The sequence below is a fragment of the Ipomoea nil genome, unplaced genomic scaffold (assembly GCF_001879475.1).
Source record: "Ipomoea nil cultivar Tokyo-kokei standard unplaced genomic scaffold, Asagao_1.1 scaffold3056, whole genome shotgun sequence".
Taxonomy (NCBI): domain Eukaryota; kingdom Viridiplantae; phylum Streptophyta; class Magnoliopsida; order Solanales; family Convolvulaceae; genus Ipomoea; species Ipomoea nil.
Window position 1 is genome coordinate 1,577,743 of NW_017619484.1, and position 26,006 is coordinate 1,603,748.

At 35.5% G+C, this 26,006-nt stretch overlaps 3 protein-coding genes and 1 long non-coding RNA gene across 4 annotated transcripts; 2 read left to right on the forward strand and 2 right to left on the reverse strand.

The window, feature by feature from the left end:
- Positions 1 to 4,612: 4,612 nt before the first annotated feature.
- Positions 4,613 to 18,955, forward strand: LOC109164131 (benzyl alcohol O-benzoyltransferase-like). Its single transcript, XM_019312914.1, is given in 5 exon segments — positions 4,613 to 5,135; positions 9,781 to 9,834; positions 9,837 to 10,180; positions 10,788 to 11,325; positions 18,884 to 18,955. Coding segments are annotated over 4 exon segments (1,362 nt in total). The 5' UTR covers positions 4,613 to 4,682; the 3' UTR covers positions 11,299 to 11,325; positions 18,884 to 18,955.
- LOC109164130 (benzyl alcohol O-benzoyltransferase-like) lies at positions 14,204 to 18,955 on the forward strand. Its single transcript, XM_019312912.1, has 4 exons — positions 14,204 to 14,253; positions 14,292 to 14,794; positions 17,391 to 17,782; positions 18,363 to 18,955. The coding sequence occupies exons 2-4, from the start codon at positions 14,342 to 14,344 to the stop codon at positions 18,880 to 18,882; spliced, it is 1,365 nt and encodes a 454-aa protein (XP_019168457.1). The 5' UTR covers positions 14,204 to 14,253; positions 14,292 to 14,341; the 3' UTR covers positions 18,883 to 18,955.
- Positions 18,956 to 21,557: 2,602 nt separating this feature from the next.
- Positions 21,558 to 23,538, reverse strand: LOC109164060. The gene is made up of 4 exons (XM_019312814.1): positions 23,297 to 23,538; positions 22,280 to 22,452; positions 22,119 to 22,200; positions 21,558 to 21,713 (listed from the first exon to the last, which is right to left on the reverse strand). Exons 1-4 carry the CDS (start codon positions 23,351 to 23,353, stop codon positions 21,558 to 21,560), a joined length of 468 nt encoding a protein of 155 aa, XP_019168359.1. The 5' UTR covers positions 23,354 to 23,538.
- Positions 23,539 to 24,052: 514 nt separating this feature from the next.
- Positions 24,053 to 24,783, reverse strand: LOC109164132. Its single transcript, XR_002051392.1, has 2 exons — positions 24,539 to 24,783; positions 24,053 to 24,446 (listed from the first exon to the last, which is right to left on the reverse strand). It is a non-coding gene; the product is annotated as an uncharacterized LOC109164132 (long non-coding RNA).
- Positions 24,784 to 26,006: the final 1,223 nt, after the last annotated feature.

The window sequence follows — 26,006 nt, forward strand, 5'->3', positions numbered from 1 at the left end:
TGAGGGCAAAATTGGGAATTCTGTGCAGTAGAAAATTGCATATCTGGAGCTTCTCAATGCATCAAACTAATATAGACTGAAATATGGACCATTCTACCAACTCTCGACGCGTCCAGAATTATTTGCGACGCATCGAGAAAGCTCTACAACGCAACTCCAGCTTCCATGATGATTTTGGACCTTTTAACTTCTGATCCAGACTTTGAAGTCTGCATAATAGTTGTAACCCTTTGAGTCTTCTTTCTAATGACGTAAGAATCACTTCATTAGGATATTCCTAGACAGAGATATGGTCCAAATACTGAATATTAGTCAATCTATGCGAGAATTTTAAGTTATTGCTCTTTTTTTCCACTTTTGCCTTGGTATGTCTAAGTGATCAAGACCATTGAAAGTAAAACTCTTTAGCTCCCTTGGAAGTAAACTCCTTAGGTTCACCTTGACTTCCATTGACTTGGTATTCATTAAGAATGCCCTATAAGGCATACAATTGTCTTCAAATAAACTATTTATGCACTTAAGGATATAAACAAATGAATTAAGACACATTTTGGATAATACAAAAGTATATTTCACTCAAAATATGTTTATATAAGAGGCGGAAGCATGGACATAAATACACTTATCAAGAAGCTACACCAAATGTTCATGAAGTAGATGAACAAGTTCCTCCAACTGATTTTCAACCAGACTTAAGGTGGTTAAGGAATCATCCACCATATCAAGTTATTGGAGATGTAAGACTAGGAGTAAGGACATGGTCATCCATTTGTGAAAGCATGATGTCTTGCTTTCTTTCAAAAATTGAACCTAAGGTGGTGGGTGAAGCACTAAGTGATCCAGACGAGTACAAGCCATGCAAGCAAGAATAGCTCCATTAATTCGAAAGAAATGATATGTGGGAGCTAGTTCCTATACCTTCGCACCAAAGTGTTATTGGGTTGAAATGGATCTTTAGGAACAAAATGAATGAATGAGAAGTCATTGTTAGGAATAAGGCTGGACTTGTTGCGAAAGGTTGTTGTCAAGAAGAAGTGATAGATTTTGATGAAATCTTCGCACCCGTGGCAAGATTGGAGGCTATAAGGATATTTCTAGCATATGCCACCTACGAGTATTTCAAGATCTTCAAAATGGACGTCATGAGTGCCTTTCTCAATGGTGTATTGGAAGAGGAGGTGTATGTTGAGCAACCTCCAGGCTTTGTAACGGAAATGAGTGGAGATAAAGTATACAAGCTGAAAAAGGCCTTGTATGGATTGAAACAAGCCCGAAGAGTTTGTTATGACACCCTCCCGGGTTTCCTAATCAATTGTGGATTGACTAAAGGTAAAGTGGATAAAACCATATTCCTAATCAAGGATGGTGATCACATCTTATTAGTGCAAATCTATATTGATGACATCGATCATTTTTAGAAGCACCAATCTGTCACTATGTGAAAAGTTCTCCAAGTTAATGAAGAGTAAGTTCGAGTTGAGTATGATGGGAGAACTCAACTACTTCTTGGGATTGCAAGTCAAGCAAAGAAGGGATATTCATAAACCAAATCAAGTACACCAAAGAGCTTATCATGAAGTTTGGAGTTGATGGAAAATCATCCGTTAAAATCCCAATGAACATTTCCTTGCGAATGGACATGGATAACGAAGGAAAGGAAGTAGATCAAGCAAAATATAGAGGCATTATTGGCTCTCTACTGTACTTAACCGCAAGTAGAAGGATATCTCATTTGTAGTAGGTGTATGTGCAAGATTCCAGTCTAATCCTAAGGAGAGTCATCTCACAGCTGCCAAAAAGATCCTAAGATACCTTAAAGGTATGCAAAGTGTTAGACTTTGGCATCCAAAATGTGGATCATGTTCGTGATTCAAACCCGGCTCAACACTCTGAGACGTTGGCTATGATGAAACAACTTATCAAGGAACAAAAAATCAGTTTTCAAAAGGATGAAAAAGAGCTACAAAGCACAAGCAACCGACACCTCTCACACTCATGCATTGGTTGACAATCAGAATAAGGATGTTGAAGAGCTAATCGCTACCCAAGTCCAAAGTCATGAAGATAAAAATCACTCTCAAATGGGCAAGGCAAATGTTGGAAAGGATGCGGAAATTATGTGAATCCTTCACCAACAAGATAGATGTGGTCGAAACTGAGCTAAATGTTATTGGAGAGAAAACCACATTTATTGAAGGGAAGATGGGCACTCCCGACGCAATCAAAGTGACCTCACTGAAGAAAAGGTTGACTTATTAACACATGAGAGTCAGCTCGTATTATGCAAAAATCAGGAGATAATGCTTGACTCTATTAATGCCTTGGGCGATACCTTGCACTCATTTGTGGCAGATGATGCCAAAGGGGGGGAACGAAGTAGAAATTTAAGAGGTGGTGGTGATAGGAGTTCGAGACGTGAAAATACCACTATCACACCAATTAGAGAAATAGTCCCCTACATGCCATATCAAGGCGGAGAATATAGAGTCGAGAACCTACCCGAGTATACAAAGAGGTAGGATGCGAAGAGAAAGATTGATCACATCACCGACATGAACGAACAGTTCATAAAAGAGAATGGTAGATTTGAAGAAGTTGAATGGGCCAAGAAAAAGCGTAGAATTGAAGAAGTTGAAGTCAAAGATGTTATGACGAGAGGTTCATATCGATTGAGAAGCGAATAGTTGAGAGGATATCACCTACAGCTCAAGGCTATAAACTTGATGATGATCAGAAGCTATGACTAATCTTCTATGACACTATTAAAAGGTTAGGCATTTCTCTCAATGATGGCAGGAAGATCAATGAGCGTATATCATGATGGAGATGCAATGTGCCAGAAGGAGAAATCGTGACTGAGGCATTTCAAAATTACTTGGACATGAGGATCTCAAGTATCTATCGGCCTCATGTAATCCCTAGCAGCGCATACTCTACGAGAATCGTCATCAATGCTGAATTGAACATCATGAAAGAAAGACTGAGGAAAGAAATTGAAGAAAGACTGAGGAAAGAAATTGAAGAGAGGAAGAAGAAGGAAGAAGAAGACTCTTCAATTATTATTTTTTTTTTGAAATATTTAATTATTTATGCATTTTGCACTGATTGTAATTGTAATACTTTTGAGATTATTAATAAAAGTTTTTTAGTGTGGGTTGTGTAGAGTTCTAACTTTCTAGTACTTAAATTCCTTCGAACAAAATCTTGTCAAACTCAATTATGGGCTGAATTTAATGGAATAATCAATTCAAGTTTAAAAGCAACCTTATAATTTGGGTATATGTTTTGACATCATCAAAAAGGGAAAAAGTGTTAGTAACACTTGTAATTTATATTTGATATAATACCAAAAGTTAGGAATTTTAGTCCACTATTTATTTTTGTCTTTTAGACTTAGACCATTTATGCTCAAATTCGATTAGTTCGAATAGTAACCCGAGAAGTCATGTTTCGGTAAATAAAACAATACGAATGATAACTTGAAAGATTATGTTTTGGATAGTCACAACAAGTTCGAATAGTAACTCGAATGGTTACCTCTCTATTAACATGAAGTTGAAGACTTGAAGAGTTCGAGAAGAAGTTTCGAAGAGTAGACGACTGTAAGACCAAACGGTTGCAAAAGCCGAATAGTGGAAGGACCTACCTTTCGAAGTAAAAGGTGGAATGAATGGTGTACCTAACCTCCGGATTACCCGCTGGTCTTTACATTTTGGTAAATAGACGTTTGAAATGGGTTTCACTCTCTGAGACACTCATCTCCGATTCTCTAGTGGCTGGTGGTTATATTTTTGATTTATTCATTTTATTGTGATATATTATGAATATTTTGTGTTGTACTATTGTATACGTTTTACGTTGTACATAGTATGGTGGAAGCAGTGTGAATGTGTGATTTATTGTAAATATATGATGACTGTACATTATAATCATTGTTTGTAGAAGTTGTTATTGTATAATATAATATGGGCAGGGCCGGATTTTGGGTTGTGCAAGCAGCCCAACAGCACAGGGCCCCAAATTTTAGAGGGCCCAATATTTAATTTTTACTTAAGTTGTTAAGATATTAAAAGATATAAAAATTACAATTAATCTTGATAGGTTATATGAAGGAATGGGAGAAACATGTGACAATTGTGTTTCCTTTGTGAGGTTAAAGGTTCAATTCTAGCTTGTGACATCTTTCAACTTTTCAAAAAATCCTTTTATTATTATTAGATTAAAAAAAATTAAACTTTTGATAGGGCCTCATTTATTTTAAGAACAGGGCTACACAAAACTAAAAACCGGCCCTGAATATGGGTTGCAGAGTGCTTGAGTTGCTGGAAGTTGTAATCTTATAATTTGTAAAAGTGTTGGAGACTTGGAGTGTTGGACAATGGATAATATAATTTTGTAAGACTAATAATGTTTTGTTCACTAAACTGGAACACTGTAAGGTTTAAATAGTTTAGTTTGAAATTGTTAATTTTTTCTACAATTAGAAAAAAAAAAAAAACCGAAATCCAACCAAAATTGACTGAACGCGAACAAATAATATTCTATGTGATCTAGACTTGAATTTTTTTTTTTCTTCAAAAAAACAAAACCGAGCCGCCCGCGTCCGATGCACCTGGCTCCAAATAGTATTTTTCATATATAATATTCAACCTCAACCATTTTTCTGTTCCTCTTCTCCACTCATGGCTCTTGCACAGCTGCCACAACCTCTAGCCTTCACCGTGAGGCGGTGGCCGCCGCAGCTGGTGCCTCCGGCCGAGCCGACTCCTCGCGAGATAAAACAGCTCTCTGATATCGACGACCAGGAAGGGTTGAGAACTCACATCCCCTCGATCTTCTTTTACCCTAAGAGTTCTTCCATGGAGGGAGTGGATCCCGCAAAGTTCATCCGGACAGCGATAGCCAAGGCGCTTGTGTTCTACTACCCGCTCGCCGGCCGGCTGCTGGAGGGTACCGGCCGGAAATTGATGGTGGATTGCACCGGCGAGGGAGTGATGTTCACGGAGGCCGACGCTGATGTTACGCTCGATGCATTTGGAGACGCACTTCACCCGCCTATTCCGCGTTTGGATGAGCTAATCTATCCCGTCGGTAGCTCCGAAGAATTTCTTAATTTCCCTTTACTCCTCTTTCAGGTATTTAATTTCTTCCACGGTCACAAGATTATATGACGGATCTTTATTCATGAGAGAGTCAAGTGGAGTCAAATTAACATACAAATGTCATCTTTATATGCTTAAATGTCATACTTATATACTCAAATGGGTAAATTATGCTGTGGACTCGTGTTCACAATGTATTGTGGACACGAGTCCAAAATGACGTCGTTTTCAGAGAAATGACGGCATTTCAATTAAAAAAAATTGATTTTGTCTCGGCGTTAACGGCGTTATTCGTTTGTGGAATTATGAATGTACAATTATGGTATTATGAATATTAAATTATGGAATTATGAATACAAAGCTCTGACATTATGAACTTAGGCTAACCGCATCTCAGAAATAATTTCACTTGCAAGATGAGGTGACAAAAAAAAAATTTATTTTTTATTAGCAACTCATGCCATGTGTCTAGCAAGCTTTCTTATTTAGAAAGCTTGCTAACACTTACAAAGGCTGCCGCATGGATAATAATAATAATAATAATAATAATTTTTTAGGGATAGTTAATAAAATTAAACAATAGGTTCATGACTTTATACGTCATTTTATATGTTACTAGGTAATATTAAATATCTAATTTGCCATTTAGAAACCACTAATATTTATGGTCTAAATAGCTAACACTTTTTTTTTTTTATATTATTTTATCAACTATCCACTAACACAATATGCTAATGTTATTAAACATATAATGCACATGTCATGTAAATCTATGTATACTAAGGCTGTCCTTATCCCTGCAAACATCTCCCACTCTTAAAAATGGGTCCCACTTCCACATCATCCCATTTGCAAATCATCTACTATTCACACTACATCCCTACAAATCTAATCAATCTTCAAAAGTGGGCCCAATATATTAAAATAACATTATTAATTATATTAAAATATTAAAAAGTACAAAAATCAAATAAAATTTAAAAAATATATATACAAAAGCTGCCGCGGCAGTACAGCCGCGGCAGCTTTTTCAGGGTTTGCAAATTTGCTTGCAGTGCAAATTTGCAAACCCATTTCATTAAAAAAAATAATAAAAAATGTATATGTGGCTTTGCCACATCACTTTGCAAAGGAGAGTTTGGCTGGGATAAGGACAGCCTAAGCTTTATTTTATGAACATACAGAAAGAGCATTATGAACCTATTACAGAGTAAATGTAAATAGATATGATTTACATGCACTTTAGTGTTTATGTACATTAAAGTTTAGATTTATGATCATAACATAGTATATTATGGATATTAATAAGCTTTGTTTTATAAATATATAGAGGCAATATAATGAATCTACAACAGAGTAAATGAAAATACAAATGACCAAGCACCTTGTGCTCAGATGGCATGTAGTGACTCTCCCATATGGGAGGTCTTGAGATTGAGCCTTAATGGAGGCGATGTTGACTCTTTGAGAACAGATGAGCTTTAATAAGTGTGTTGTTTTGGATCAGGGTCTACCATGCAAGGTGGATATGGTGGACCCTTGTCCACAATATAAATTTCCATATTATAACCTAATTTTTTTCTACATTTTTCACATAAAAAATATCTCAATTTTTAGTTTTATTAAATATTATTTAAGGAAATAAAATTAATTTTCTTAAAATTTAAAATATGTTACTTTTTCTGAAATTATATATGTGTGTGTAGGGGAGCACTCCAGTGAGAACAAGCGCCCAGGAAAGAAATAGAAACTAATATGAGCCATCCATTTGAGAAGATCAACGGATCATATATATATTTTTTTTTAAACACTGTGACATTTTTGTAAATAACTAGAACTTTAATTTGTATACAATTAAGTAATTTGTGTTAAAAGTGAAAGTAATAAATGCAAGTGAAGTAAAATCACTTAAAAGCACAACATTTATACTTAATAGTGCAAGTAATATACTATTTCACACTGGTGCATTTAATGATAATGTTTTTCACATTGGTGCACTTAGCTTAATGATAATGTTTGATACAACTAATGATAATGTTAGGTGCACTAATATTGTTGTTCGATGTACATTATTTGTTGCATTTTAATACATTTTACTTGCACTTTAACACAATTTGTACTCTTAGATGTACTCTATAAAGTTGTTACTAGCACTTTTAACACAATTTACTTGCACTTCAAAGTTCAATTATTTACGAAAATACTACTATGTTATTTTTTAAACTAGTGTTTCTTATTCGTTAGATCTATCCAGAAGAACGGCTGCGATAAGTTCCTAGGTCTATCCTGGGCACACATTCTTATTTGATCCGTTTATATATGTATATATACATAGGAAACGAATTAAATGAGAACGCGCGCCCAGGAGAGAAATAGGAATTCATGGCAGCCGTCCATCTGGATAGATCTAACGGATCATAAACACTTGTTTTAAAAAACGTGATTGTATTTTTGTAATTAATTCAAACTTTGAAGTGCAAGTAAATTGTGTTAAAAGTTCAAAAAACAATTTCATAGATTGCACCTAATTGCAAATAAAATGTACTAAAAGTGAAAATAAAATGTATTAAAAGTGCAACAATATATTATACACCGAGCATCAATATCAAATGCACTTAATGTTATCATTAGCTGCACCAAAAACATTATCGTGAAGTACAACAATGTGAAAAAACATTATCATCATTAAGTACACCAATGTGAAAATGTAAATTACCTGCACTATTAGGTGTAAATGGTTGCACTTTTAGTGATATTATTTGCACACTTGCATCTGTTACTTGCACTTTTAACATATTTTATTTGCACTCAAAAAACTTCGAGTTATTTACAAAAATATGCTTTTTTTAAAAAAAATTATATATGATCTGTGATCTTTTTTCAAATGGACTACTCAAATTAGTTCCTATTTCTCACATGTGTGGCCGTACTCATTGGAGTGCTTCGCTCTCCCCCTCTCTCTGATCTATTGTTTGGTTTGGTGAAGGAATAGACTTTAGGAATGTTATTCCAGTATTTGGTTGGTTTAAGAAATAGAAATGAAATATATGTATAAATAATTAATTTTTAGAAAAAAAAAAAAAAAAAACTAAGAAGAATACTCATTTGAAGCTTCAATTTGATGCAAATGGCGGAAGATATGCAAAAATATAGAGGAAGAGAGAAAGATAGCGTAAAAGGTTTAGGTTAAAAACAAAAGGGTAAAATATAAAATAAAATAAAATAAAATAAAAAACTATTTCTGTGGACTCAGTAATAGGTTAATATCAAGGGGGATTCATGTAATAGATATTCCCCCTCTAGGGGGGGTGGACTTTCCTAGGAATAGGCCTATTATATATTGGGAGGATAGTTATGCTGTGCATCCGTATGCACTATGCACCATGCATGGTGCATACAGATGCAAAAACGACGTCGTTTTATTAAAAACGCGCATCCCACTTTAAAAAAAAAAATCAGTTTCGATTCCCCTCAACAACATTATGTTGTTCATTCATTCTGGAATTTTAGTTCATATATTCTGGAATTTTAGTTCATTGATTCTGGAATTTTAGTTCATCGATTCTGGAATTTTAGTTCATCGATTCTAGAATTTTAGTTCATAGATTCGAGTATGGAATTTTAGTTCATTCATTCTGGAATTTTAGTTCATAGATTCTGGAATTTTAGTTCATCGAAACTGGATTTTTTTTTTTAAGTGAGACACGCGTTTTTAATAAAACGACGTCGTTTTTGCATTCGTATTCACCATGCATGGTGCATACGGATGCACGGCATAATTTGCCATATTGGAAATATTATGTCATTCCAGGCCTATTCTGTGAACCAAACGTGTATTAGAGTATAAGTAACACTTAACAGAATGTGGCACAATATATACTTCATTAAGATAAAATGATTAAAATTATAACCTAGAATAACAATTTCAAAAAAAAATGAAATTTATGCATATATTTGAATATACCAGTTGTTATTATATATAGTTTTTATCAGTATCAAATATGATATTTTAAAGATATAGATAATGTATAGTTGTATTGAATTTTATGTTCATCTCTATTTTTTAAAATATATATATATGTGTGCGTGCGCTCACCCTTATAGAATTTCAGGATTATTTTAGCCTTTTTGCTTAATTGAAGTGGTGGTTAATATATTTATAATAATTATTTCAGTGCATATAGTTTATAGTAATTATTGATTAGATTAGATATATAAAATTAAGCTTGCATTTTTTTTTTTTTTGATAGAGATTTTTAACTGCGATATTTCACCACCAGGCATCACTAACTGCTTCATCCTCATTAGTCTCCCATTTTTTTAAAAGTGAACAGAAGAGTTTTTTTTTTTTTTTTTTTTTTTTTTTGAGTTAATACCAAAATGGACCTTGACTAATTAAACTTGTGTATTTTTGCTCGATGCATGTAGTTCTCGTGTGTAGAAGGGAATTTGCATTCATTCTAGGTAGTAAATTGAAAGAGGACAAATTCTTGCAGTTACCCAGACAACCATAAGTTATCTTCATTCTGTGAGTCTCAAAGAAGATGTCTACTTCAAAAATTTGTGTGAGGGAGTAAAGAGTGGGAATAGATTTTGGGAGTCCAAGTAATATTTTTAAGTGAACGTAACATGTATTTGCAGTATTTTTTAAAAATGTATTCATTTTTAATTTGTTCAGGTGACCCGTCTTAGATGCGGTGGTTTCATCTTTACAGTAAGCATAAATCACGCAGTAAGTGACTAAGTGATGCACCCGGCCTAACAAAATTTCTTAACACTGTCGTTGAAATGGCACGCGGTGCAACCTCGCCATCCGTGCTCCCAGTTTGGAAAAGGGAGCTATTTAGTGCCAGGGATCCACCTTGTGTAACCTACGAACACCCTGAGTACGATGATGTACTGCCTCAATCTAAAGCGACAACTACGCCATCCGACCACATCATGCTTCATCGCGCATTCTTTTTCGGCCCCGCCCACCTCTCCTCTCTACGCAGCTCGCTTCCGCCGCATTTGCGCAACCGCTCCACATTCGAGGTGCTAACCGCGTTCTTATGGCGTTGTCGGACCATGGCTCTTGGGTACTGTACACACTTAAAATTTGATAGAGATGTTTTTTTTTTTTAATCTATTTGAATATATTTTTGGAAAATGATGATATTTTTTAATTTGTTTAATTAGATAATATCAAAATAGTTTGAATATATTCAAATTTTTCCTATCCCAACTATAAATAGGAGCTTAGAGAAGACGGGATGTTGGGCGTCGACTGGGTGGGCCAAGTTCAGTCCCGGCTCGATTCGAGACGTGACATTGTAACTTACCATGTGTAGAGATGTGGTTAAATGATTAGTGTTTACTTACTTATCACCAATTGGTTTTAAGTAGGATATGACAACAACATAGCCAAAGAACTCGTACTTGATTTATAGTTGTCAGGGTGACCCCCCCCCCCCCCCCACGCACACACACTAGAAAGTAAGCATAGTGTTCAACCCTTACTCGATTCAAGACGTGGCGCTATAACTTTCCATGGAGAAATGTGGTTAAATGGTTAATGTCCACCTAATTATTACCAATTTGTTTTAAGTAGGACATGACAACCAGATAGCCAAAGAACTATGTGGTTAAGCAGATAACCTCATATAAGTTCTTCAAGATCAAGTAAATTTTGTTGTGTGTTTATAGGTACCACCCGGACGACGAGGTGCGCGCCCTTTGCATCGTTAACCTACGCTCCAGGACTACTGGGTTCGGCTCCTCTATACCACATGGGTATTACGGCAATACATTAGCTTATGTTACCGCGAGAGCAACAACGGGTGAACTAACCAGAAATCCGTTGGGGTATGCGGTAGAGTTGATTATGAAGGTCAAAGGAGTGGTGTGTGAGGAGTACATGAAGTCCCTAGCTGATTTCTTGGTCATCAAGGGGAGGCCAAGTTATAATATGACGAGGACATATCTTGTGTCGGATGTTACTCGATCCGGGTTTGGAGAGATTGATTTCGGGTGGGGCAAGCCCCGTTACGCCGGTCCAGCAAAGGGCACTGTAGCTGGGTTTCACATACGGTATAATAAGAGAGGTGAGGAAGGTATCGTGGTTCCAATTCGCTTGCCGGCTATAGCAATGGATAGGTTTGCGAAGGAGATTGAGAAGTTGGAGGGTGATGAATCTTTAATCAAATCTTCTCTATAAACTGTCAACCTCATATCTCTATCATAGCCTTGCAGGAAATTCAGCTTATTTTGATTTTGAATTTTTTATTGATTATTTGATTTGGCTTTTTAATGTTTGGCAAGCCCGTCTGGGCAACTTGTTGCGCCTTTGCCCATGACTCATGCTTGAAGGGGTTCACCCCTATTTAGGAATGTCAGTTTTCTCCGTTTGGAAATTTTTGATCTCTGTCCTAATCAAGGACGGGGACATGAATATTCCTTCTTGCCCAACCGCGTCCCTATGTTGTTGTTGTTGGTGTTGTTGGTGTTGTTGTTGGTTGTTGTTGAGTCCTCATTTGCATAAAAAAAAAAAAAAAACTATTTGAGTATTATATTTGACATTTCAATTGTTATTGAGAATTGATAAAGATCAAACTATTTTAAGATTAAATGTTTAGTAGAGTTAATTACCAATTTAGTCCCTCGACTATGAGAATTTTACCAATCTGGTCCTTGACTTTCAAAATTCTTCAATTTAATCCTCGACTATGCCTTTTTTACCCAAAATGGTCCTAACCGTTAGACATTCGTTAACTCGAGACCAAATTGGTAATTTTGCTATAGTTAAGGTACCATTTCGGTTAGGACTATTTTGAGTAAAAAAAAAAAAAGGCATAGTCGGGAACTAAATTGAGAAATTTTGAAAATCGATGATCAGATTGGTGAAATTCTCATAGTCGAGGGATCAAATCGGTAATTAATTCATGTTTAGTATGTAAGTGATTTTACTTAAATATTGTGAATTATACTTGTTTGACCATTGTTTAAAAAAAAAAATTAGTTTGATAAAAGTTTGATCGAGGATGTGGTTTCATTTATTATATATTGTTATATATTTATTTATTTTAATTTTAATTAATTAATTAGTTATTTATTTTTATTCCCATTCTTTTTTACTACCAAAAAAAAAAAAGACACATTGTTTAAACCTATTACAATTATCCAGTAATTGATTTTAATTATATTTTTTATTCTAATGTTTGAACAACCATTCGGATGATCGAGTAACGGACTCGCATGACAAGGTAGGCAGTCGGTGTACAATTGGTGGTTGGGGCATGTGAGTTATCGCAACCTACATGCGCGGACTCGCCGGACTTGGCAATCCGCATGGAGTTTGGTGGTTGGGGCATGTGGGTTATCGCAACCCACATGCGCGAACTTGCCGGACTTGGCAATCCGCATGGCGTTTGGTGGCTGGGGCATGTGGGTAATCGCAACCCACATGCGCGAACTGGACTTGGCAATCCGCATGACTTTTGGTGGCTGGGGCATGTGGGTTATCGCAACCCACATGCGCAGATTTGGCGGACTTGGCAATCTGCATGGCGTTTGGTGGCTGGGGCATGTGGATTATCGCAATCCACATGCGCGGATTTGCCGGACTTGGCAATCCGCATGGCGTTTGGTGGCTGGGGCATGTGTGTAACACCCCCAAAACTTAACAACGGTAAACAGTTTAACTTAGGAAATAAAGATAACGACTATTCGTTAACATACAGAATTCCAGCGGAAACTAACAAAGTTAAGGGGTGCTATGCCACATCTAGAACTTCTATTTAGATGCACAGGCTTAACGAACCACTACTAACTACAAGTCAAAGAACAAGGGCACACAGGCCAAAACAGCTAAACTAGAGTAAATATAAATATACTCTATATCGGCTCCACTACACGCTCTCGGGCTGACTAGCATCTGAAAACATTAAGGTATTACAACCGTTACCGTAAATTGCTAAGTAACCCACCCCAACGTGTTGAGTACAATATAATATAGGTATTTTATAAGAAAATCATTTGAGACTTGGGAATACATAAGTATAGCCTTATTAGCAACACTAGCTTTAAAACAAGAGATAAACATATCATTTGACTCATCAAGAGATTCGCTCAATAGTACTGACTGACAAACGGTTAAGCAATAGAATCAATACAAGAAGACAATGATACGGATTCAACGATAATCAACGGTAATGTAATCAAACATCAATCAATAGATCACATGAAGATATGCTCATAAGCAAAGAGTTACAAGAATCATAATCAATCTATTCCCGACAAGGTTCCAAATCCACAAAGGACATAGCCAAACCAAGTCATTCACCGTGGAGTCATCGCAACGACTCAAATCATAGTGGATCAGTGTGGAGGGCTCCAAATCGTCAATCACATACCACGGAGGCATCGCAATGACTCGGACCGCAGTCCAATGGAAACATATCTAGTAACTTTAAGTGTATACACCCCCTATTGGGATTCCAAGCCCAACGAGCTAGCTACCTTCTCTAGCAACTGGAATAAGTTTCCCAAGTTGCCCACAAATCAATAATCCAAACGGCAACCCGGAGCTTTAAACTCACTACCGGATTAGTTCACAATGGTTGATCGAGGCTTTCCACGCCACCGACCAGTCAAGGGCTTCCCACACCAACATGACACATTGCAAACAGAGCCAGAGGCCCGCCAATCACATATCAGTAACACATAAGTTCCCACACTGTCCACTTTACCAACTCAATCATCACATCACAACAATTCTACATCTCAACAAGAGTCAATACACAAGGAATCTAGAACTACAAGCAAAGGTATAGATTCCACCAGAATTGTGTATCACAACGGATAAGCTCAAATCTAACTCATTTTTCTTTGTTTATTTTCTTTAATAGTTTTTACTTTTAAATTTGTGTTTTGTGTTAATAGTACTTTTATTTACATTTCTAAATATATAAATTTTGTATACTAATACTAAAATTAATACTATAAAAAATTGAATTAAAATAACTTTAGTCAATTCTTATTACCTAATTTTAAATCTTTACTTGCTATTTTTGCTCATGGCATGACAATCATTAATAAATTATTTTCATTTTGTATGTCTAAAAAAAAAAATGTCTTTCATTAAAAGTGAAGTGAGAGATCAGTAAACGTTGATGGTAGAATTAGCGACTCCAAATAGTATATTTCATATACAATATTCAACCTCAACAATTTTTTTTTGTTCGAATTCCTCTTCTCCACTCATGGCTCTTGCACCGCTGCCACAACCTCTAGCCTTTACCGTGAGGCGGTGGCCGCCGCAGCTGGTGCCTCCGGCCGAGCCGACTCCTCGCGAGATAAAACAGCTCTCCGATATCGACGACCAGGAAGGGTTGAGATCTCACATCCCCAATATCTTCTTTTACCCTAAGAGTTCTTCCATGGAGGGAGTGGATCCCGCAAAGTTCATTCGGGCGGCGATAGCCAAGGCGCTAGTGTTCTACTACCCGCTCGCCGGCCGGCTCCGGGAGGGTGCCGGCCGGAAATTGTCGGTGGATTGCACCGGCGAGGGAGTGATGTTCACGGAGGCCGACGCTGATGTTCCGCTCGATGCATTCGGGGACGCACTTCACCCGCCTATTCCGCGTTTGGATGAGCTAATCTATCCTGTCGGTGGCTCCGAAGAATTTCTCAATTTCCCTTTGCTCCTCTTTCAGGTATTTAATTTCTTCTACTGGATTATATTAAAGCTTTCCTTTTATTTATCCTTTACTATTTCTTATCATAATCTGAGATTTTAATTATATTTTTATGTTTATTCTTTGAATTATTGAATTGTTCCACTTCTAATTATCTACTTTTAAAAAGTATTTTTTTTATTTTTATTTCAAAATATATAAAATGTTCTCAAGTAAATCATTTTTCGGGTTTCTAAGTGTTTGGCAAGGGTGAAAATGACTGAAATTGATTTCCGGTCAAAGGGACAATAAGTTCATTTTTTTGAAAAATGACATTCCTTATTTTGAAGGAAAGTCATTTTTCGGAAAACTCAAAGCAACATTTTTCCTATTCTCCATCTTCTTCGTTGGTTTCTGTTGGGAACCAGAAATCTGATTCTCGACTGAAACTAGATTAGCTGGTTTTACTAGTTTTCGTTGGAAACCATTTTTTTAAAATAATGAAACCATTGCTCTTTTTAATTTTTTTTATAAATAATATTGTGTTTTTGATATAATTATGCTCATTTTTCAGAAAATGGTCCAAACAGACTACTACAGTGTTTTGAAATACAACCAAACACTCGAATACAAAGGCAATTTGTCTTACTCAAAATTATAATTATGCCACCATGCATTTTTTAATTAATCTTCCATCTGGACCGTTGATTTGGACTATATCTATGGTCAGCAACTGTACGCATTTTTTACTTGGAGAAGCATTTGCATTATATATATATATATATATATATATATATATATATATATATATATATGGAAGGGATCAGGTGCGAGGAGGGCTTCCCGTGTGGTTGTGCGGGTGGACGCACATTAAACATTAAACTGACGCACTTTGAGTATACAATACATGCACATTAAGCACACAAATAAAATACCTTAAGAACACAAACTTACGCACCTTAAGCACAAAATCACGCACCCTAAACACAAAACTCACGCACCTTAAGCACAAAACTCACGCACTTTAAGCATAAAACACACGCACCTTAAGTTTCAACAACTACTCACATTAAGCACAAGACTCACGCACCTTAAGCACAAGACTCATGCACCTTAAACACAAGACTCACGCACCTTAAGCACAAAACTCACGCACCTTAAGTTTCAATAATTACTAAGTACACACTCACGCACTTTAAGCACAAAACTCACGCACCTTAAGCACAAGACTCACACACCTTAAGTACAAGACTCACGCACATTACTCACCACACAACCGCACAAGAAACACTTAACCACATGGGAAACACTTAACCACACAGAAACTTAATTTTATATATATATATATATATATATATATATATATATATATATATATATATATATATATATATATATATATTACATCTGTAAAAATTGGAATTGAATGATCACATTAAATTTTTTTTTTTTTGTTAAATGTGGTGGTATTTTTGAAATTATCGCTAACTTTACCGTAAAACTTTAAATAGTATAACATAGTTCTTTAAACAAATAGCAATATAGAATTTTATTATATGTATTCTTGATCTCTATTTCTTCACTTTTACTCTAGTAGATAACAAAAAGTTATCTTTATTCTGGGGTTCTAAATTAAAGATCTCCACTCCAAAAATTGGTGTGAAGGATTAAAAAGTGAGAGTAGATTTTAGAAGTTTAAGTAATATTTTTCAGCAAAAAAAAAAAAATATATATATATATATATATATATATATATATATATATATATATATATATATATATATATATATATATATATATGTATAGACTTGCACTCGGGTGCGAACGACTCGTCCAGGCGCGAAATAGGAATGGATTCTGTTCGTCCACGTGTCCAGATCTAATGGATGAGAAACACTGATTTTTAAAAAAAATGCGGTGGCATTTTCGTAAATAATTGAACATCGAGGTGCAAGTAAAATGTATTACAAGTGCATGTAAAATGTATTATAGGTGCAAGTAAAAATTTACACTGAGCATCAATACTTAGTTGCACTTATAGTTCTAAGTAGTTGCACCAATAGTTCTAAGTAGTTGCACACATAGGTATAAGTAGTTGCATCTAGGTGTATGAATGTTTGCGAGTGGTTTTCAGGAGTATTACTACTCGCGAACTCAGATCAATGAATGTTAACAAGGCAAAATTACATGCACTTATAGGTGAAAGTAGGTGCACATATAGTTATAAGTAGTTGCACCTATAGTTATAAATAGTTGCACATATAGTTATAAGCACACCCAGGTGCATGAATGGTTGCGGAAAGTGAATGCTAACAAGGCAAAATTACATGCACTAATAGGTGAAAATAGGTGCACTTATAAGAGATTTTACTTGCACTTCGATGTTCAATTATTTACGAAAATGCCACCGCGTTTTTTTTAAAGTTATTAGATCTGGACACGTGTCGCGCGCTGATTCGTTCGCATTTCCTTCCTTGGCACTTATTCGCACCTGAGTACGTCCCTATATATATATATATATATATATATATATATATATATATATATATATATATATATATATATATATATATATATATAGGACTTTTTTACAGGATTTTTTAAAAATATATTCTTTTTTAATTTGTACGTTCAGGTGACCCGTTTAAGATGCGGTGGTTTCATCTTTACAGTAAGCCTTAATCACGTAGTAAGTGATTCACCCGGCCTAATAAAATTTCTTAACACTGTCGTTGAAATGGCACGCGGTGCAACCTCGCCATCCGTGCTCCCAGTTTGGAAAAGGGAGCTATTTAGTGCCAGGGATCCACCCCGTGTAACCTGCAAACACCCTGAGTACGATGATGTACTGCCCCAATCCAAAGCGATAACTACGCCATCCGACAACATCATGCTTCATCGCGCATTCTTTTTCGGCCCCGCCCACCTCTCTTCTCTACGCAGCTCGCTTCCGCCGCATTTGCGCAACCGCTCCACATTCGAAGTGCTAACCGCGTTCCTATGGCGCTGTCGGACTATGGCTCTTGGGTACGATAGATAGACACTTAAAATTTGATAAAGATATTTCTTTTTCAATTTGAATATATTTTTGGATAAGAGTTAATGGCATATATGGAATCTTTGAATATAGTGGTTGTTACATTTAGTTCTAAACTTTTAAATTGATCGATCCTTCGACTTTCTAATTGTTACCATCCGTGGTCTATGTTAACCACTGATAGTCCTTCAACTTTCAAAATTTAACCAGTCTTGGTTCTTTTGGAAGGACCATGGTTGGTTAAAATTTGATAGTTGAAGGACCATGAGTGGTTAACTTGGAACACGGATGATAATAATTTGAAGGTCGAAGGATTACAGGTGGTCAATTTAAAAGTTTAGGACTAAATGTGGCAAAATCATTATATTCGGGGGACCCCAGATGGCCGGTATTAACTCTTTTTGATAATATTGACTTTGTGTAATTTGATAATATCAAAAGAATTTGAACTTCTATCCCAATTATAAATAGGAGCTCTTATTTCTAGAGAAAATCCGAGGCCCTTCAATGAAAATCAAGTCATAAAAGGTCTTCTTTGAAGATCAAGTCACTATTTTTTTGTGTTTACAGGTACCACCCAGATGACGAAGTGCGCGCCCTTTGCATCGTTAACCTGCGCTCCAGGAAGACTACTGGGTTATCGGGTTCGTCTATACCGCCCGGGTATTACGGCAATGCATTAGCTCACGTCGCCGCGAGAACAACGGCGGGTGAACTAACCCGAAATCCGTTGGGGTATGCGGTAGAGCTGATTATGAAGGTTAAAGGAGTGGTGTGTGAGGAGTACATGAAGTCCTTGGCTGATTTCTTGGTCATCAAGGGGAGGCCAAGTTATAATATGACGAGGACGTATCTTGTATCGGATGTTACCCGGGCCGGGTTGGGAGAGCTTGATTTCGGGTGGGGCAAGCCCCGTTATGCCGGTCCAGCAAAGGGCACCGTGGCTGCGTTTCACATACGGTATAAAAATAGGACAGGTGAGGAAGGTATCGTTGTTCCAATTCGCTTGCCGGCTATAGCAATGGATAAGTTTGCGAAGGAGATTAAAAAGTTGGAGGGTGATGAATCTTTAGTCAAATCTTCTCTATAAACTCTCGAAATTCACCTGTATGTTGTGATTTTGATTTTGAATTTGTAATTGATTATTTGATTTGGCTTTTTAATGTTTGGCAAGCCTACTTGGGCAACTTTTTGCGCAGACGTTATGCCATGGAACCGTGTTCACCATTCATGGTGAACACGGTTCTAACGGTGTTAGTACACCGTTATCTTTTTTTTTTTTTTTTTTTTTTTTTTTTAAATTAATTGCGTGACTTTTTTCTTTATTTTCACATTTTGCGGTTTCACTTAAATTTGAGGTGAACAAAGATTTCGGACATTCATAAATTATGAATTCATGCTTGCACATTCACTTTGGAACCATGCCTACACATTCCCGTCCGAAATCACGGACATTCATAAATTATGAATCCATGCCTGCACATTCACTTTGGAACCATGCCTACACATTCACTTTGGAACCATGAGATTATGAATTTTCTGTTATGAGATTATGAATTTTCAGTTATGAGATTATGAATTTTCTGTTATGCGATTATGAATTTTCTGTTATGAGATTATGAATTTTCATTACATTCATAATTTCGGACATTCATAAATTATGAATTCATGCCTGCACATTCACTTTGGAACCATGCCTACATATTCCCGTCCGAAATCACGGACATTTATAAATTATGAATCCATGCCTGCACATTCACTTTGGAACCAAGCCTACACATTCACTTTGGAACTATGAGATTATGAATTTTCTGTTATAAGATTATTAATTTTCTGTTATGAGATTATGAATTTTCAGTTGTGAGATTATGAATTTTCTGTTATGCGATTATGAATTTTCTGTTATGAGATTATGAATTTTATGAAAATTCATAATCTCATAACAGAAAATTCATAATTTGATCAAACGCGCGCCGTTAACTCCACATCCGTGAAATTTTTTTTTTTGGCCTAAAAACGACGTCGTTTTGCCTTGTATTCACCATTCTCGGTGAACACGATTCCATGGCATAATTTGCGCTTTTTGCGCCTTTGCTCATGACTCAGGCATGAATGGGTCCACACCTATTTAGGATTTAGGAATGTCAATTTTCTCCATCCAGAAATTTTCAATCTTTTTCCTAATGGGGACGGGGATAGAGAATAAATTATGAGAACGGAGCGAGGAAGAAAAATGTTTTCAATTCCTAATAAAGGACGGGGACATGGATACTCCTTGCCCAGCCTCATTCCTATATTTTAACATTGTAGTAGTAGTAGTAAATAGGTAGTATGGATGTGTTTTATTTTGTAATTTTGTATTGATGTTCTCATTTGCAAAAAAACTATTCAAATATTATATTTGACATTTCCATTGTTATTGAGAATTGATAAAGATAAGATTAAAAGTTTAATATGTAAGTGTTTTTACTTAAATATTGTGAATTATACTAGTTTGTCCATTGTTTAAAAAAAAAAAAAAGGAATAAGATTCAAATTGACCACGGAACGAAACCAGAAAATGCAATTAGGTCAGTGAACGAAAAAAGGTGCAATTAGGCCACTGAACACTCGAAATGTATGCAATTTCACCTGATAGCAGGTTACCATCAATTTTAGCAGATTACCTGCTTACGTGGCAGCTGAGATGACATTTTTAATAATTTTTTAAATAATTTTTAATAATAAATTTTTAATTTAAAAAAAAAAAACGACGGTGTGGCTGCTAGCCACCCCTTCATTTTAGTTTTATTTTATTTAATTTTTTTCCAATTTTTTTTTAAATTTATTATTAAAAATTATTAAAAATGCCAACTCACTTGTCACGTAAGTAGGTAACCTGCTAAAAATGATGGTAACCTGCTATCAGGTGAAATTGCATACATTTGGAGTGTTCAGTGGCTTAATTGCACGTTTTTTGAGTGTTCAGTGGCTTAATTGCACTTTTTTTTTTTTTTTCGTTCAGTGGCCTAATTGCATTTTCAGGTTACGTTCAGTGGCCAATTTGATCCTTATTCCAAAAAAAAAAAAAAACTAGTTTGATAAAATATTTGACCGAGGATGGGGATTCATTTATTAGATATTGTGTTATAATATATATATATATATATATATATATATATATATATATATATTTATTTATTTATTTATTTATTTTTATTTCAATTCCTTTTACTACCAAAAAAGACACATAGCTTAAACCCATTACAGTTACCAAGTATTTAATTTTAATTATATTTATGAATCCAATGTTTGAACAAAATGCATCCTTAGTTCCCAGCCCTGAACTCATTAGCTAATTTTGGCTTATTGGGTAATAGATTATGAACTTAACTGATATTATTGATGTAAACAATCAGCTTTAAATAGCATACAAGGGAGAGAAGATAGCAGGTAGTTAGCAGATTGTTGTAACAACCAGTCGAACTCTGGTACAACGGGAATGCAACTAGAACTAATCATATACAAAAGATGTCAGCCACAAATATCCTTAACATTGGGCTGTGCAACACCTCATATAAGATTCTGACTAAAGCAATGACCATGAGACTTAAACCTGTGATGCGAAAATTGATTGGTCCTTACCAGACTAGTTTTGTTCCAGGGAGTCAAATCACTGACAACATTCTAGTTTATCAAGAAGCTTTGAATTCAATGAAATCTAAGATTGGTAAAGAAGGATGGATGATAATCAAAGTGGATTTAGAGAAGGCCTATGATAGATTGTCATGGAACTTCATCTCCACCCTTAAATGTGCAGGTTTCAACCAAGAGTGGACGAGGAACATAATGGCATGTGTGAGCACGTCCAGACTGGCAGTAGCATGCAATGGCAAGACGACTGATTGGTTCAGACCATAGCGCGGTATTTCGCAAATTATGCTGTGGAAACGTGTTCACCATGCGCATGGTGAACACAAGGGTAGATCCATAATTTCTATACTGTAGATTCATAATTTTTTTTTTTAAAAACGTAGATTCATAATTTTGTTTTTTTTATTTGTTGTTACATATATTATGAATCTAAAGTATAGAAATTATAAATCTACAGTACAGAAATTATAAATCTACAGTATAGAAATTATGAATCTACAATATAGATATTATGAATCTACAGTATAGAAATTATGAATCTACAGTTTAGAAATTATAGATCTATCCCGTTAACAACAAATGAAAAACAAAATTATGAATGTATGTTTTCAAAAAAAAAAAAAATGAATCTATAGTATAGAAATTATGAATCTACCTTTGTGTTCACCATGCGCATGGTGAACATGTTTCCACAGCATAACTATCCGGAGTATTCTGCAAGGAGATCCGATATCTCCTCTTCTTTTTGTACTCTGTGTAGAAAGCAGGCAAGCAACTGGTAAGGAAGAATATGTCCAGCAATACGCAAGAAAATTTCTGTTTTTGAGAAACAAGCTAGAGGGTATTGCGCATACCAAAGCGCTGAAGTTTTGTTTGAAGTGGAAGGAGCTACTGGACAACAACAAGTAGACATTGGACTTGGGACATGTTGGAAGTGGCAGCTCACTGGCATTCTTTGCAGGCATGTTATCTGTGCTCTTTGGGTCAAATTTGGAAAGGCCCCATTGCATGACTTTGTTGATGATTGCTACACAAATGAAAATTATAAGAATGGTTACTCAGGTAGTATTCACCCTATGGCTGGGCCTCAAGAATAGCCATACACTGATAGAGATCCGATCCCCCACTACCTCCTTTGTTCAGTAAAAAAACAGACAGACCAAGAAAGCTTAGGAAAAAATCTGCAAGTGAACAAACAAAAGATGGAATTCGTCTTTCAAGAAGCCGAGTAACACTACATTGCTCAATCTGCAAGCAAATTGGCCATAATAATAGGAGGTGCCCTCAGGTAAATAACATACTACTTTTATTCAAATTAACCTTTACATGAAGCTGTTGTTATCTAATTAGCATAACATTATTAACATATAAGCAGAGAACAAATAGGCCAGTAGCAGATGTTCCACTTCCAGCAGGAATTCCATTTCCAACTGCAGATGTTCCACTTCCAGCAGCAAATACATATCCATAAGATGTTCAACTTCCAGTAACAATTCCATTTCCAACAAATGTTCAAATTCTTGCAGCTGATGATGTTGAGTCCCAACTGGCAGCTGAAATTCTAGTAGAAGATGTTGACTCCCAATTGCCAGCTCCAAAAGAAATCCCACTTGGGGAATTTGAATCAGTTCCAGTAGAAGAGACACAGGGTAACTTTCTAATTTCTTTCTATGTTTTTTTTTTTTAAATCACAGATTATTAAACTGGTTCAATTTCTAATTTCTTTCTATATTGTAGTTGATCCTTTATTAATTGTAGGAGATAACATTTACCCAATTGTTGATGATGTTAATTCCCAAATGAAAGGTATTTCCTAACCTTGTAGGACTACGAAAGAAAATATTTTCAATCTTGTTGATTACATGAATTACCTTATTGTAGGACTCCATGGAATATAAGCTGATGAGGGAATGAAAGTTACTTCCCATGGTAGCAAGGGCAAAGAAGTTGATGAATCAAATCCTCCATCCAATGTAGCTAGGGCACCCAAATCAAAGACACATAAGTCATTAGGAATGACCAAATCAATGACTGTTATTGGCTGGAAGTGCAGGACAAGATCAACTGTGATGCTCAAGACCAAACAGGGTGGAAACAAAAATGCCCCAATTGATATAGAGTTGGATTGGAAGAATGTTAGTCTTTTGGCAGATTTTGGCTTATGTTTTTGGCAGTAGTTTAGGCAGTTTAATACACTAGTGCTGCCTATGTTGAATACACTAGTCTTTGGCAGTCTTTAGCATTGATTGACTTATGTTGAATACACTTGATTTTGGCAGTCTTTGGCTTATGTTATTGGCAGGTTTTGACTTATGTTTAATACACTAGTTTTGGCAGTTTTTTGACAATAGTTTTTGGCAGTGATTGGCTAATGTTGAATACACTTGATTTTGGCAGTCTTTGGCATATGTTTTTGGCATTTTTTTGACTATTGTTTAATACACAATTTAGGCAGTTTTTTGCAAGAGTATTTTGGCAGTTTTTGGCTTATGTTGAATACACTAAATTAACACTTGATGAATACACTTTTTGCAGTTTTTTGCTTCTGTTTAATACAGATGATAAACACATGAATTCCCATTCACAGTTTGGCACATTCATTCCACATCCACAGTTTGGCAGGGCAGTTTTTGACCATTCTTAAATTGAGCATTCATTAACATTCTTCAATAGATCATTCACATAGTAGTTCTACATAGGCCATTACATTCCAACACTATTAAGCTAAAATAAGTTTTTTAACCCCGACACTATTAGCCTTGAACTCCCAACTAACAAACACTAACATTGTTACAAAAACAAATACAATAAACACAACTCTACACAAACACTTTACTTTTGTTTTCACAGTGGAATTAGATGCCTTAACACTGCCAATGTCTCTAATCTTTGCTTTTAGGGCTTCAATTTCTTGTTCATTCCGGTTTATTCTTCTTAGCAACCCAGGAATAATCATCTTGGATCTTGAACACATTAGAGGGTCAAACCATCTCACAAATCCACAACCACCAACACCCCTCCCTTGTATACCAAATAAAAAATAAAAAAATCAGTATACCCAAAAAAAAAAATCAATAAACCCAAAAAAAAAAATAAAAATCAGTATTACTCACTTGATTTTCATGTGCACAATCCCAATACCTTCTTCCAGGGTTTTGATCCGTCCATGATGTCCGTACCTTCAATCTTTGACCACACTGACAATACAATATAGATTTTCCTCGCCATAGTAAACCATTGAATGACAAGAACTCTCCTCGCTGTTGACATACGTACCTTGCATAGCTACAAAACCATTGTCGGAGGTGAGTGTTGAGCGTTGATTCGGAGAGACAGAGTAGTGAGGATGAAGCGTGAATCTGATGTAGAAATAGGGTTAAACAATTAAATAAGAAAGAAAATGGGTATTATCAAGTGAAATTCCATAATTGCCTTCCAAGTTAATGGAAATCTAACGCCTGACCGAACGGAGGACCAAAATGATTAACTTTTTCAAAATCGAGGACGTAATTGGGGAAGAAAAATTGTCGAGGACCAAATTCATAATTTCACAATAATTGAGGGATCATTTCGGTAATTTACTCATTAGAGTATTATTATAGTCGATGATTGAAAATAACATTTTCCTTAGAGTTAATTACCGAAATAGTCCATTAGCTTGACTATAACAACATTACCAATTTGGTCATTGACTATTGTTTCATAATTAAGTCTTCAATTTTAAGTCGTTCGACGTCTATTTAATTCAAGAGTATTGCTAAAATTTCAAGTTGCTTCCATGGCTGCTCATGACCAAATTGGTAATTTCTCTATAGTGAAGGGACAATTTCGATAATTAATTCTTCAGCTTAATAAGAGAGGAAATTATGTATGTGATGTGAAATTCCAGCAATACCCTCAAATTAAACAAATTTATAAGCTGACCGGAGGGTAAACCTTGGTTAAGATTTTCAAAGTTGAAGACTTAATTAGAAAAAAAAAAGTCAAGGATCAAATTAATAATTTTGTTATAGTCAAGGGGCTATTTCAGTAATTAATTTTTTTCCTTAATTATGGGAGGAAATTCATGTAAGTGTTTTTTTTTTTTTTTTTTCATAATAATTATGATATTTTGGAACTTTAGTTTTCATCTCTTGTGAAATGAGATATGAAAACAAGGGAGTTTGATTTGGTCAAGGATTGTAAGTTTGCTGTTACCAAAAAACCCAAAAGAAGGGGTTTAGCCCATAACAGCATTTCTATTCTTCAGGCTTTATATATTCTTTTTTTTTTTTATATATAAGAACCCAACCTATCTACATATCTACCTCAGTAAGAATTGAAATTGAAATGGCTTGTTGTATTAAAAATCCATTTTTGTTGTCTTTTTTTGCCACAATTTGCCTCCCATCCATTGTCGTCACTACTACATATGCAAAACCCAACATAGTAAAAAAAGTTTGCTTCGAGACCATGATGCCATGCTTTTGTTTGACAGAACTAATATCCGATGGTCGGAGCAAAGGTGCAAATTACACGAGCCTAGCCGGAATTATACTGGATAAAATAGAGCCAAGAGTATATAGCATGAAAGATTTGATC

Excerpts from the sequence above, each read along its gene's own strand:
- LOC109164130 (XM_019312912.1), top strand. The coding sequence starts at position 14,342 with ATGGCTCTTGCACCGCTGCCACAACCTCTAGCCTTTACCGTGAGGCGG. Across the intron at positions 14,795-17,390 it reads TCCCTTTGCTCCTCTTTCAG|GTGACCCGTTTAAGATGCGG; the intron begins GTATTTAATTTC and ends TTGTACGTTCAG. Across the intron at positions 17,783-18,362 it reads TGTCGGACTATGGCTCTTGG|GTACCACCCAGATGACGAAG; the intron begins GTACGATAGATA and ends TTGTGTTTACAG.
- LOC109164060 (XM_019312814.1), bottom strand. The coding sequence starts at position 23,353 with ATGGGAAGTAACTTTCATTCCCTCATCAGCTTATATTCCATGGAGTCC. Across the intron at positions 22,453-23,296 it reads CCATGGAGTCCTACAATAAG|CAATCATCAACAAAGTCATG; the intron begins GTAATTCATGTA and ends TCATTTGTGTAG. Across the intron at positions 21,714-22,118 it reads ATACTCCGGATAGTTATGCT|CATAATTTGCGAAATACCGC; the intron begins GTGGAAACATGT and ends ACGTTTCCACAG.